Source organism: Neoarius graeffei, chromosome 17, assembly GCF_027579695.1.
Source record: "Neoarius graeffei isolate fNeoGra1 chromosome 17, fNeoGra1.pri, whole genome shotgun sequence".
NCBI classification, from domain to species: Eukaryota; Metazoa; Chordata; class Actinopteri; order Siluriformes; family Ariidae; genus Neoarius; species Neoarius graeffei.
Genome location: NC_083585.1, coordinates 38,313,843 through 38,326,674, shown reverse-complemented (window position 1 = coordinate 38,326,674; position 12,832 = coordinate 38,313,843). Strand labels below are relative to the sequence as shown.

The following is a 12,832-nucleotide window of genomic DNA, read 5'->3' as shown; positions in this document are numbered from 1 at the left end:
GTGAGTGCTTCACGCCGGGTAGAGGAAGGGGTTTATGCGCATGCGTCCTACTTCTTCTACTGTTCTGGTGTCTCCGATGGGACCGTCTTACAGCGCACGTAGAGGTGTGGCATGTGTATTGCATCGTTTTCAGCAAGCGTTGCGTTGCCATATGTACCTGATATTTTACTGATCCGTTGCCCAGGTGGACGCGATATTTTTTTTACCCGCTAAAAAAAAAATTTCGTTGCCGTTGTCATGTAGCCATAGAGACAAACAACCATCCAAACTCACATTCACACCAACGGTCAATTTGGAGTCACCAATTATCCTAACCTGCATGTCTTTGGACTGTGGGGGAAACCGGAGCACCCGGAGGAAACCCACGCGGACACGGGGAGAACATGCAAACTCCGCACAGAAAGGCCCTCACCGGCCACTGGGCTCGAACCCAGAACCTTCGTGCTGTGAGGCGACAGTGATAACCACTACACCACCGTAACGCCCTCTAAGGTACTCATTTGTACCATTTATATACTGATTGGGAACATATATGTACCTTTTTGACCCTAAAAAGGTACACATAGCTATCTTGAAGTCCAGTATTGAGCCCTGTGGGGTACATTAATGTAGATTGTACCTTAGGGGACAGAAATGGCCTCCTACTGTACCCCTATTCCTGACAGTGTAGTCACCAATGTGCCAAATACTGGAGGACACTACCAGAGATTTTGCGAGAGATTATTCAGTAGAGTATTCCAGTCCGAGTTGAAAGGCGTGAAACTGAAACAGCAGAAGTTTCACCACAGACGTTAGCACTATTTCATCATTTTTGTAACACACTGAAGATTTATTAACACGAGAAGACTAACTCATGCAAACCCTGACCAGACAGTCTTCAAATTTTATAATTTGCCCAAATTACTGCAATTCAATAGGAATTAATAAACACTGCTGCCATATCAACAGAGGATAAGACAGCCTGTCTGCACACAGCTGTAAACAGTAAACAAATGCCTCAATTGATGGAAGATTTAATAAGTACTCACTTATTAGTATTCTTATTACATGTTATTAAATAGCTTTATTAGCAAAGAAATGAGTCAGCATAATGTGCACCTCTGTCTTTACCTGGATGGTTCAGCTATCTGTACAGTCAAACTTTTATGGAGCTTTGTGGGCGTCACTACATGCAAATGAGCTGCGTCAGGAACGAGATCTCATCTCATTATCTCAAGCCGCCTTATCCTGTTCTACAGTGTCACAGGCAAGCTGGAGCCTATCCCAGCTGACTACGGGCGAAAGGCGAGGTACACCCTGGACAAGTCGCCAGGTCATCACAGGGCTGACACATAGACACAGACAACCATTCACACTCACATTCACACCTACGGTCAATTTAGAGTCACCAGTTAACCTAACCTGCATGTCTTTGGACTGTGGGGGAAACCGGAGCACCCGGAGGAAACCCACGCGGACACGGGGAGAACATGCAAACTCCGCACAGAAAGGCCCTCGCCGGCCACGGGGCTCGAACCCGGACCTTCTTGCTGTGAGGCGACAGCGCTAACCACTACACCACCGTGCCGCCCCAGGAACGAGATTTACGAGAAATTTTAGTTTGGCTTTACTTACTCAAACATTTACACACAATGGTCACATTATCCTTTGAAACTCACTCCAGTGTGTGATGCCTGAATAAACCTGGTACCTCCTTTAGCACTTGTCTCTCTATTGGCTTTAAGACAATGACTAAATCTGAAATATCTACACAGGATCAGGTACAACTGTCAGGAACACTTGTAACTGATAACCGTTACATGACCCACTTACATTGTGTAAACTATCAGAACATGTATATATGTAGTACTTTCTCTTTTAAAGGCTTGTATTTGATCAGTATCAGAGCACTGGCATTTAAAACCACAAAAATACCCATCAACTAAACGAATTACAAATGGGCACTAAAAATCGATGTACATGCCATTTGGTTTCTAAAGCGATTGAAACAGGAACTTAGCTCAGTTTCATCATTTTTGCTAGAACAGATACTGTCAATCTTTCAAGTGTCAGCAAAAATGACTTGCACAATCAATTTAATTTTTTGACATTGCATCACGGTGGTGTAGTGGTTAGCGCTGTTGCCTCACAGCAAGAAGGTCCGGGTTCGAGCCCAGCGGCCGGCGAGGGCCTTTCTGTGTGGAGTTTGCATGTTCTCCCCGTGTCCGCGTGGGTTTCCTCCAGGTGCTCCGGTTTCCCCCACAGTCCAAAGACATGCAGGTTAGGTTAACTGGTGACTCTAAATTGACCGTAGGTGTGAATGTGAGTGTGAATGGTTGTCTGTGTCTATGTGTCAGCCCTGTGATGACCTGGCGACTTGTCCAGGGTGTACCCCGCCTTTCACCCGTAGTCAGCTGGGATAGGCTCCAGCTTGCCTGCGACCCTGTAGAACAGGTTAAGCGGCTACAGATGATGGATGGATGGATGGATGGATGGATGGATGAACATTGCATCATAAAGAAAACCTCTCGTTATTTTTTCAGTGTTTTCATTTCTTGAGGCCATGGCTAGGAAAATCTAATGAGAGAGTGACTTGTCTTTCCTGTAGTCAAAACAACTGGCATGTTTACTCAAAAGTTCCTGGTTACAGACGTTGTGATTTTCATGCAACTGTTGCCATTGCCCTTACACACCATATTGTTGCTCTTTCACTCAATACCCGGGCACTGAGAGAGTCTATCTGCTCAAACAAAATCTATTTACAATATAATGTCTGGGCTTGTATCCAAAGACACAGCTTCATTCCTAATGTATACCATTTATGATTCCTGTTGTGTATACTTTGCTACACTTTATAGATAGCTAGAGAGAGAGGGAGAGGAGAAACCAGATCATCTTCCACAATGAATTTTAAATCGGTTTGCTTCAGTGTAATCAGTCCAATGGGAACCGATTAGTATCATGTGACTTATGGTAAGTCAAATTAAACTGCCATTTTCTCTCAGTAAAGGAAGGGCTGGATTAAATGCATTCTGTATAGTCTTCTGGCTTTATACACCACATGAATGTTTTTTGATGACAATAATAATAATCCCAAAAAGACAACAAGCAAAAAGGATCCGTGACTGAAGCGGAGTGCATTACAAGTCAAACAGCTTTAGAAAAAGTTTAGAACCTGTTATAATATTCGGTACTTCACTGAATTTACAGCTCCAGTCTATTTGTAGGGTGGCACGGTGGTGTAGTGGTTAGCGCTGTCGCCTCACAGCAAGAAGGTCCTAGGTTCGAGCCCCGGGGCCGGCGAGGGCCTTTCTGTGTGGAGTTTGCATGTTCTCCCCGTGTCCACGTGGGTTTCCTCCGGGTGCTCCAGTTTCCCCCACAGTCCAAAGACATGCAGGTTAGGTTAACTGGTGACTCTAAATTGACCGTAGGTGTGAATGTGAGTGTGAATGGTTGTCTGTGTCTATGTGTCAGCCCTGTGATGACCTGGCGACTTGTCCAGGGTGTACCCTGCCTTTCGCCCGTAGTCAGCTGGGATAGGCTCCAGCTTGCCTGCGACCCTGTAGAAGGATAAAGCGGCTAGAGATAATGAGATGAGATGAGTCTATTTGTAGTGCACACATGCAGTTTTCCTTGGCACAAATTAGCTTGTAGATACAAGCTGAACTAATTATGAGCGATAAATAATACTGTGTTTGAGAAAAGAAGGTGCTGGGAAACAACCAACTGTGGGCAACACCAAAGGCCAAATGATATCCTGTTTTGTTATAAAATCAAGGTTGGCGTGATGAAAAGATAAAGAGTGATGATTTTGCCCATAACACGAGATGGGAAAGTCTCAAAAAGTATCAGCGCTCTCCGAAGATAAGCGTTAACTATGTCTTTACACGTGTACATGTTGTTCTCACAGAAGTGAAGTGGAAATTCCCATACTAGATCACATCATATCATAAGGTCTGATATGAACAGTTTACTGATAGTCTCACAGGTAGAAGTGAGTCACTTTACATGTTTTAATGGAATACTGCCATCTATCGGTGTGATCTTAGGACTCTTAAGCCATGGAGAAAAGGCACGGCTAGTTTTTCTTTGAAGGCAAACTCCACCCTAAAATACAATGCAATTATCAGGTGAGCACACCTGAAACTTTCAATGCCTTCCAAGCAGGCAATAAGATTTAAATAGAAAATGTGTATATTAACTGTTCACTACAAACAAAATAAAAACAAAATATGGGGCGGCACGGTGGTGTAGTGGTTAGTGCTGTCACCTCACAGCAAGAAGGTCCTGGGTTCGAGCCCCGTGGCCGGCGAGGGGCTTTCTGTGCGGAGTTTGCATGTTCTCCCCGTGTCCGCGTGGGTTTCCTCCGGGTGCTCCGGTTTCCCCCACAGTCCAAAGACATGCAGGTTAGGTTAACTGGTGACTCTAAATTAACTAAGTGTGAACGTGAATGGTCATTTGTCTCTGTGTCAGCCCTGCGATAACCTGGCGACTTGTCCAGGGTGTACCCCGCCTCTCGTCCATCGTCAGCTGGGATAGGCTCCAGCTTGCCTGCGACCCTGTAGAACAGGATAAGTGGCTACAGATAATGAATGGATGGATGGAAAAACGAAATACATTTTCTCATGATGTCCATTTTTCCTCAGTGAAAACTAATGAAAACACACATGATCCAAACCTCTAAACACAAACTTCCAAGGAGGTTTTAAAAGCAACATGAGTCCCATTGGTGTGGCACGGTGGTGTAGTGGTTCGCACCGTCACCTCACAGCAAGAAGGTTCTGGGTTTGAGCCCAGCGGCTGACGGGGGCCTTTCCGTGTGGAGTTTGCATGTTGTGCCCATGTCTGCATGGGTTTCCTCCAGGTGCTCCGGTCAAAGACATGAGGTTAGGTTAACATTGGGCTGAAGTGCCCTTGAGCGAGGCACTGGGCACTGTAGCAGAGCTGCCCACTGCTCTGGGTATATGCGTGTGTGTTCACTGCTTCAGATGGGTTAAATGCAGAGAGGAATTTCACAAGTGTACGTGTGACGAATAATATTATTATTACAACAGTGAAATGGGACAGATAAAAGGGAAAAAAAAATTACAAAATTCCAGCAAAGATGAAATATTAATATGGAGCCCATAGAGAAATGTTATAAAGAAACACCATAGATGATTAATTGGATATTTTGAGTTTTATTTCAATACTAAGTCTAAGTCAGGTAAGTTCATGATGATGATGATTTTTTTTTTCCTTTTTACTTCAACCTGCATGTATTGAAGAAGGAAAGCGAAGGTTGCATCAGTTGCAGGTTTATGTATTAGACCTTATCAAGCAAAACATGGAAAAAGGAGTTATTCAGCACACCATTGCTTGGCAAATAACAATACTACTACCTATAGTATATAATGTACAGTTATGTAGTGGGGGGGCAGCTGTGACCACCTTAACTGTCTGATGAAACAGTTTTGCTTAGACTGTGTGAACCACTTCACTGTAAACATGACAAGAGATCAAGCACAATCATAATATATTCCAATGTAAGAGACCATTCATAAGTCTAGAGTTAAACATTTTAGTTCAGGAAGTTAAAGTATTCCTGCAAATTATGAATGAAATGCTTTGACGAGAGTTCTATCATTTCCTTTATAAGTCTAAGTGCTATAACAAAATGACTGATTATTTAAGTCTTTGAATGATCAAAGTTGTCAATCACCTGAAAGAACATCCTGACTTCTTTCTTTATGTAACAGAGTATTCGATATAACAAGTATGAAGGAAAAAAAAAAATACTAAGTGACCCAAAGTGGACATAATGCCCTTTTTACTTTGTTGTGTAAACACCACCTATGAGAACATACGGTACCAGTCAAAAGTTTGGACACACCTTCTAAGTCAATGGATTTTCTTTATTTTATTAAATGAAAAACACGTCATGTCTTAAAGTAATGATGGATGTCGTTTCTCTTTCCTTAGTTGAGCGGTTCTTGACATATGGATTACTCCAGTTGTGGAACAGGGCTATTTACTGTATTTTTATTATTTACTGTTTGATCTCAAATGCATTAAGAAGGCAAGAATTTGCACTCATCAACTTTTGACGAGGCACCTGTTAATTGAAAAGCATTCCAGGTGACTCCCTCATGAAGGTGGTTAGGATAACGCTAATAGCGTGCAAAGCGGCAAGGTAAACGCTGGATACTTTGAAGATTCTAAAATATGAAACACATTTTCTTTACCACATATGTTCCAGATGTTATTTCATAGTTTTGATGTCTTCAGTATTGTTCTACAATGTCGAAAAAAAAAAAAAAGTCAAAATACAGAAAAACCTATGAATGAGTAGGTGTGTCCAAACTTTTAACTGGTCCTGTATCATAGTCCTTTCCATGCCTGCCTCGGAAAAACGGTCAGGACTCAGAGATGATTGTGCATATTAAACGGACAGGAAATGTCTACAACAGACTAAAACAAAGAAGGAAAAAAAAAAAACCCAATTCATCTGACCATGCTGCTATGAGCTTTCAGTAACGAAGTTTTAAAAAGAAAAACCATACAGATATAAATTCATACAGAATAGCAGAATAGTAAATAGAAGTTATGTTCACTTGCCTGAAAAAAGGTCTAATACAAAGGGATATCACACTGCAAAATTCAAAGCACAGTTTAAATATTTTTCAGTACTGGTTATAACTTTACAAAAAAAAAAAAATCAAAGTAAACACGAACACCTTTACAAGTGTTTTACATGCTGCTGGTTAAGTGGTTAGTTTAATTATCCACACAATGTACTTAATTAAAGTGAGATAGTGACCAATGATTCATTTTCACTGGATCCCATGTCGACTGTCAACATGTTATATTCTTATCTCTTTTTTCCTTTAGTAATGGAGAAAATTTCCTCCTATTAACTAAAGTTGCCATGATTAGTAAGACTAAAGACAATTAACGTGATTAAAGAAAAAAAAAAGAATAGATTCTTGTTAATCTGTAGTTGTGGGATATCCTTCCATTATTAAATCTGTAGAAAACTGATTTTACAGGGGAAAAAAAAAAAAAAAGAACGAAAAAAAAAAAGGATGAAGCCATTTCAAATGTACCAGTGATCATCATATAGTACTGTGAAAAAGTCTCAGGCATCCTATTTTTTTCGGAAAGTTCTCTTGTTTGTTTCCTGCTTTACTGGGGAAAAAAAAATTTACTTAATCGGCCACTTTTCAGATAAAACCATAAGCAGTCTTGTGTACGGGAAGAGACCGAGCCAACAACAGCCTCCAGAAAAAGACTAGCAGGTTGTCTAAGCTACAGGAAAAACTTGCCAGCCAATCTGCAGTTTTAAAGGAAAAAGGACAGTATGGCAGGTAACGATTCAGGTTCGGTTACACCCAATATAGATCTATTTTACTATGACTGCTCTTTATTATTCCATGCCAGACAGAAAAGCAATTGCATTAGGGGGAAAATATGAAATGCAATACGCAGGCGGTATTGTTTGATTTCTGATGCGAGGACAGTGCGCCCATCGCATCGGAAAACAAACGTTCTTCAGTGAAAGCAACAGGGGACCGGTTGAAGAATTAAATGCAGATTTCGGATCAGAAGTGCATCCTGGATGCAAAGTCCAGGTTTCATTGGTGTACTGCAGTTGTGCCACACTGAAACGCAATCACAGCCTTATGAAAAATGAAATGCACTGCAATTGGGAATTACACTCAGTTCTGAGATGAAGTCAGCATTATTATTATTTTTTTTTAATAAAGTCCCTGCTGATTGTTTTTCACTAAAGAGAGAAAGCAAAGTAAAAGCAAATGCCGTGAAGGTTTTGTTGTCCAGTGTGACAAAGTAAAAGCAATACCATCTGCATATCCTATGATTGCTTTTCTATCTCTTATGGAATCATCACCACAATTTATAGCCATTATTATATATAGAAACGTTTCATTTTGTCATTTAAAAAAAAAAAATTATGTTTTATGTGCCCAAGACTTTTGCACAGTACTGCACAGTGGTTTGCCTACCCAAGAGCCTATAAAACCACAAATGCATTTTTTTGTTATTCTGGGAAGTGCAGCTTCAGAGCATCAGGGCCAGCCCGTGGAGTGGTTTCTCCAAACCAAGGACGCTCTGTCTTGTTCTTTCACAGACCATGAAACACTGCCTGCTTCTGGCAAACCTGATCCACGATTCTTCTCCAGTTATCTCTCTGCTCTTCTCGTGCTCTGGGTTAGTTTTTGAAAGCCCCGTAGCGACTTGCTTTGCTAATAAAGTTCTTCAGCAGGTCGTGGTCCATGTCGGCAAAGGCCTGGGTTTGAGTGACGGCAGTCAGGTGGTTCACGCAGAACTTGAAGCAGAACTCTTCCAAGTCCTCAAATGAAGAAGAAGCAGTTTGACCAAGTAATACATATCCTGGGGCTTGATGTTAAAATGTGTTGTTGATGTAGAATAATGGGTTCTATTTTGTCAGTGGCGCATCTTGTAATGTGACTGTTAAACATGTCAAAGTGGAAAATCAACTAGTACACAGAATAATACTTGACAGTTACAAATGATCAGAGTTGCTTCTTCTAACACATGCCAGGGAGACTGAAGCGAGCAAACGACCAAAGAGGAAGGAGTTTCCAAGTCGGTGAAAACGGCCAACTAAATAATCGCTGACTTACTGGAGCTTTAAAGCATACTTCTGAACTGGAGAATGAAAACTGTAAAACTGTAAATATATGCCATTTGATATTTCAAACGTTTCCATACATTACTTCACAGCGTCTCTTGAAAGTTATATCAGAACTACTTGAAAGGTTAGCCAACATACACTCCATGCACACATGAAAAACTAGACTTTTTGGTTTGGCAAAGAATTGTAGCAGGAAAATCTTCATAAATACTCAACACAAGCAAAAATTCCTGATGGAAGCCCACTGTTCCACTTTTATAGACCCATCTGGGATAAACATCAGTGTGCTCATGCTGTGTAAGACATGTCAAAACGTGCTTTATACTAAACATGTGGGATTAAACAGTGATGTTATTCAGGGGAAATGACGTGCTTTGCTCCTGGATGTAGGAAGCACCTCACTGACCAATTCACGCTTACACTCATCCATGTCTAACAAGCAGAAGATTCTCCACAAGGGGGCCCTGTTGTCATTTATGCAGCCTTTGTTAGTTCGTCAGTGAGGACACCGAGGCAGGTAAAGCTCATGCAATACTACAGAACTTTCTATCAGCGACAGCGTGTGCCAGTCATTTCATTCATTTATTCTAACTTCTGGTACTTGTTGATGCAATGTTTTGTTACTAATATGTGATAGTTGGGATATTAATAGTTTATTAGTTGTATAAAACAGCAGACTGCCTTAAAAGCTAGCCATTCTGAGCAACTACTTATGCATTTTGTAGTGCGTGTTTGCTTGAGAAATTTGTCCTCGCTGATAGCACGGTAGAGTTCAGGATGTGGAGTGTTTTGTCTATAGTCTGACTGCATGCGTGTGCGCGCTTACCCGTGCCTCATACTTGACAGCAGCAGATAGCAGTGTGATGGCATTCTCTTCTGAAATACCTCTTTTAATGGTTTCCTGGCACAGCCTTTTTAGACGAGTCTCTCTGTAGTAGGTAGCAAGATCGAGAAGACCTGAACAACAGAGAGCCAAGAGTCAATATATTAACTCTTACAAGATCTAGCACTCATATATATCCAAAAATTATAATTATGTGTACAATATATTGTACTGAGATACACACACGAGTGTTTTACTTTACTGGGAAATACACCACTCATATTTTTCATACAAACTACATCCAAGACATTGAGTAACATTTTCCAATAACCTCACTCGTGAGGATATCGATGAATTTGCGTACTTTTTTGTCTGTGAATATGTCTATATAATAAGAAAATTACACATTAGCTTAAAGATATGAAGTTTATCCTCACATGTTGAAAAACTCAAGGTTTTTCATACAAAATCCATCGCGAATCTGAGTGACATATTTCCCGATATTTCATTCCGATGACATCGCTCCCAGTGTTTTCCCGCTGACTAGACGCGCATTGTCAAAATGGCGAACCAGTGCAAAATTAAAATTCTTTTGATTAACTTGCGCGTATATACACACATTTTATTAATATTATAATAATATAAAATCTCAAGGCCTAGGATCATAGATACGCTACCAATCAAAATTTTAGATACCCAATCTTAGAAGGGTTTTCTTCAAAATACTACTTTAAAATATTAACATTATGAAATAACGCATGTCTAATTATGTAGTGACCAAGAAAACTGTTAAATCTATTTTATCTTTGAAATATTATTCGTATTCCTGAGGAAGCTTTGCACATTCTTGAAATCATCTCGACAGGCTTCAATAGGAAGCTACCCAGGGGGAAAAAAAAAAAAGAAAAGAAAGAAAGCGCAACTTTATTCATCACACACTTGTGAAATTTCCTCCCTGCATTTAACCCATCTGAAGCAGTGAACACACACATGCAAACACACGTGAGCAATGAGCACACACACATACCCAGAGCAGTGGGCAGCCATGCTAACAGCGCCCGGGGAGCAGTTGGGAGTTCGGTGCCTCGCTCAAGGGCACCTCAGCCCAAGGCCGTCCCATATTAACCTAACCGCATGTCTTTGGACTGTGGGGGAAACCGGAGCACCCGGAGGAAACCCACACAAACACAGGGAGAACATGCAAACTCCGCACAGAAAGGCCCTCGCCGGCCGCTGGGTTCGAACCCAGAACCTTCTTGCTGTGAGGCGACCGTGCTAACCACTTACACCAACAAGTGGCCCTTCTTTTTTTTTTAAGAAAAAAAGGGAGTCTTTTCTTCAAGCCCCCAAATAAACCAAGCACTTGTTGGCTGCTTTTCTTACATTCTACACAAAATCTACTTGTTCAGAGAAACAATTTAATTTGAAGTAAAAACTATTCATGAAAAAAAAAAAAATCCTTAAATTATTAAATTCATTTGACTGGTAGTGTATGATTCTTTGATATCTGCCTGTAATGATTACTGTACAGTTTTACAGGACATTAGGAGTATTTACATAATCATAGTGCAAAGATCAACAACAACAACAAAAAAAGGCATGAAAATGGGTGATTAATTTTACCAATGGCATCCTCTGGTGGCAAGTTAATAGTGTCAGTGTAGAGGTACTCCAGGAAGGCCCGGTACACCATGTAGGAGAACTGATGGATTTCGATGGCTTCCTCATCGTTCTCATTTAACAGCGCACGGAAATGCTCACATCTTTTAACATAGAAAAGTAATATATGTATCAAAAACATGAAAGTATATCCTTGTTATTCAAAACAGAGGAACTAGCAGTTCCGTAGAATTGCTCGTAAAACATGTCCAGGAAGACGTGCTCTTTTTCAGGAAATACTTTATTTCCTTAAGCAGGCTGTAGCCTGTTTTTGTTTATCTATATTCAGTAGTTGGGGAAAAGGAAAATCCCCTACGCCTTTTTGTTTAACAAGGGAAACGCATGCCAGGCCTTATCCTACATAAATATATCTCATTATCTCGAGCTGCTTTATCCTGTTCTACAGGGTCGCAGGCAAGCTGGAGCCTATCCCAGCTGACTACGGGCGAGAGGCAGGGTACACCCTGGACAAGTCGCCAGGTCATCACAGGGCTGACACATAGACACAGACAACCATTCACACTCACACACACACCTACGGTCAATTTAGAGTCACCAGTTAACCTAACCTGCATGTCTTCGGACTGTGGGGGAAACCGGAGCACCCGGAGGAAACCCACACGGACACGGGGAGAACATGCAAACTCCGCACAGAAAGGCCCTCATCGGCTGCTGGGCTTGAACCCAGGACCTTCTTGCTGTGAGGCGACAGCGCTAACCACTACACCACCGTGCCGCGACATAAATATATTCAGGTCATAAATATATGACTTGCCTAGTGCTCATTATAAGTAGCCACTAAAAATAATATTTTGAGGACAGTCCTTTACCTGATTTTGAGCAGAGCCTTGTGAACATGAATACATTTCCCATCAACAAGGAACTTCAGATCTGAAATTTCTGGGCTGTCAAACTCTCTCTTAAGGGACTGAGCCACAGTTAGGTAGTCATCACCATCTAACCAGGAAATAAAAATCTCATGTAACATCACAGGCATGATCAGACAAGGACTAAAACGATAAGAGTGAAGATGAGGGAAGTGATACGCGACAGCAAATCATTTTCCTTCAACATGTGAAATCAAGCCGATTCTCTTCTTACCCACAGTGAGAAGACGCCAGGTTACGGCAGGGGTGGCAAAACAGGCAAACACATCATCTGTGCTGGAGAAATGTGTGCTGTGTGGGAAGGGAACAGCCTGACCTCGACACTGACCCCACATTAGCACCTGACCGCTCTGCGTCTTCGCAGCTGACGTATGACTGGTGTGACACGCAGCCACTTCCACCATCCTAAGGGACAGAGGTCATACACAGCAGTTTGCCTGCTCCATTAAAAAGTACACTCAGGCTAGTAAGGTGATCAAATTAAAAGGTACAAGACAGCAAGCGAAACTCCAATGGCATTATTCCTGTCACCACACCACACGTCACTGAAGCCTCGGAAGTCAACAGTAGAAAGACGCTTGATTACAGAGTACTCAATTGTCAGTAGAAGACTAAATCGGTTGATTTTACAGCTCACATACTTGACAAATGAGTTCTCTAATTACTCAGGGATGACCTTGGCACTGTAAAGCTTAAAAAAAAAAAAAAAAAAAAAAAGGGTTAAAGCTACAAGGCCCTTGACTTATGTCTGTCAAACTACTACATCTTTAAAACAAGCGTTTCTTTTCTTTCAACTCAGATATGTTCCAAATGAGTCACCGTTTAAGA

The 12,832-nt window shown here is 41.4% G+C and overlaps 1 protein-coding gene across 6 annotated transcripts in view; it reads right to left on the bottom strand.

The window, feature by feature from the left end:
• The window catches only part of rcbtb2 (regulator of chromosome condensation (RCC1) and BTB (POZ) domain containing protein 2), a 134,670-nt gene that overhangs the window by 85,414 nt on the left and 36,424 nt on the right, over nucleotides 1-12,832 (bottom strand). For 3 of the 6 annotated variants that reach the window (XM_060944163.1, XM_060944164.1, XM_060944165.1), the window contains exons 8-12: nucleotides 12,219-12,409; nucleotides 11,948-12,074; nucleotides 11,082-11,221; nucleotides 9,462-9,592; nucleotides 3,538-8,329 (exon numbers count right to left, since the gene is read on the bottom strand). In XM_060944163.1, the coding sequence (XP_060800146.1) occupies nucleotides 8,189-8,329; nucleotides 9,462-9,592; nucleotides 11,082-11,221; nucleotides 11,948-12,074; nucleotides 12,219-12,409 (730 nt within the window). In that variant the 3' untranslated portion in view covers nucleotides 3,538-8,188. Of the gene's footprint in view, nucleotides 1-3,537; nucleotides 9,593-11,081; nucleotides 11,222-11,947; nucleotides 12,075-12,218; nucleotides 12,410-12,832 lie in introns of those variants that run through there. The other 3 variants (XM_060944166.1, XM_060944168.1, XM_060944167.1) reach the window with 2 other exon arrangements.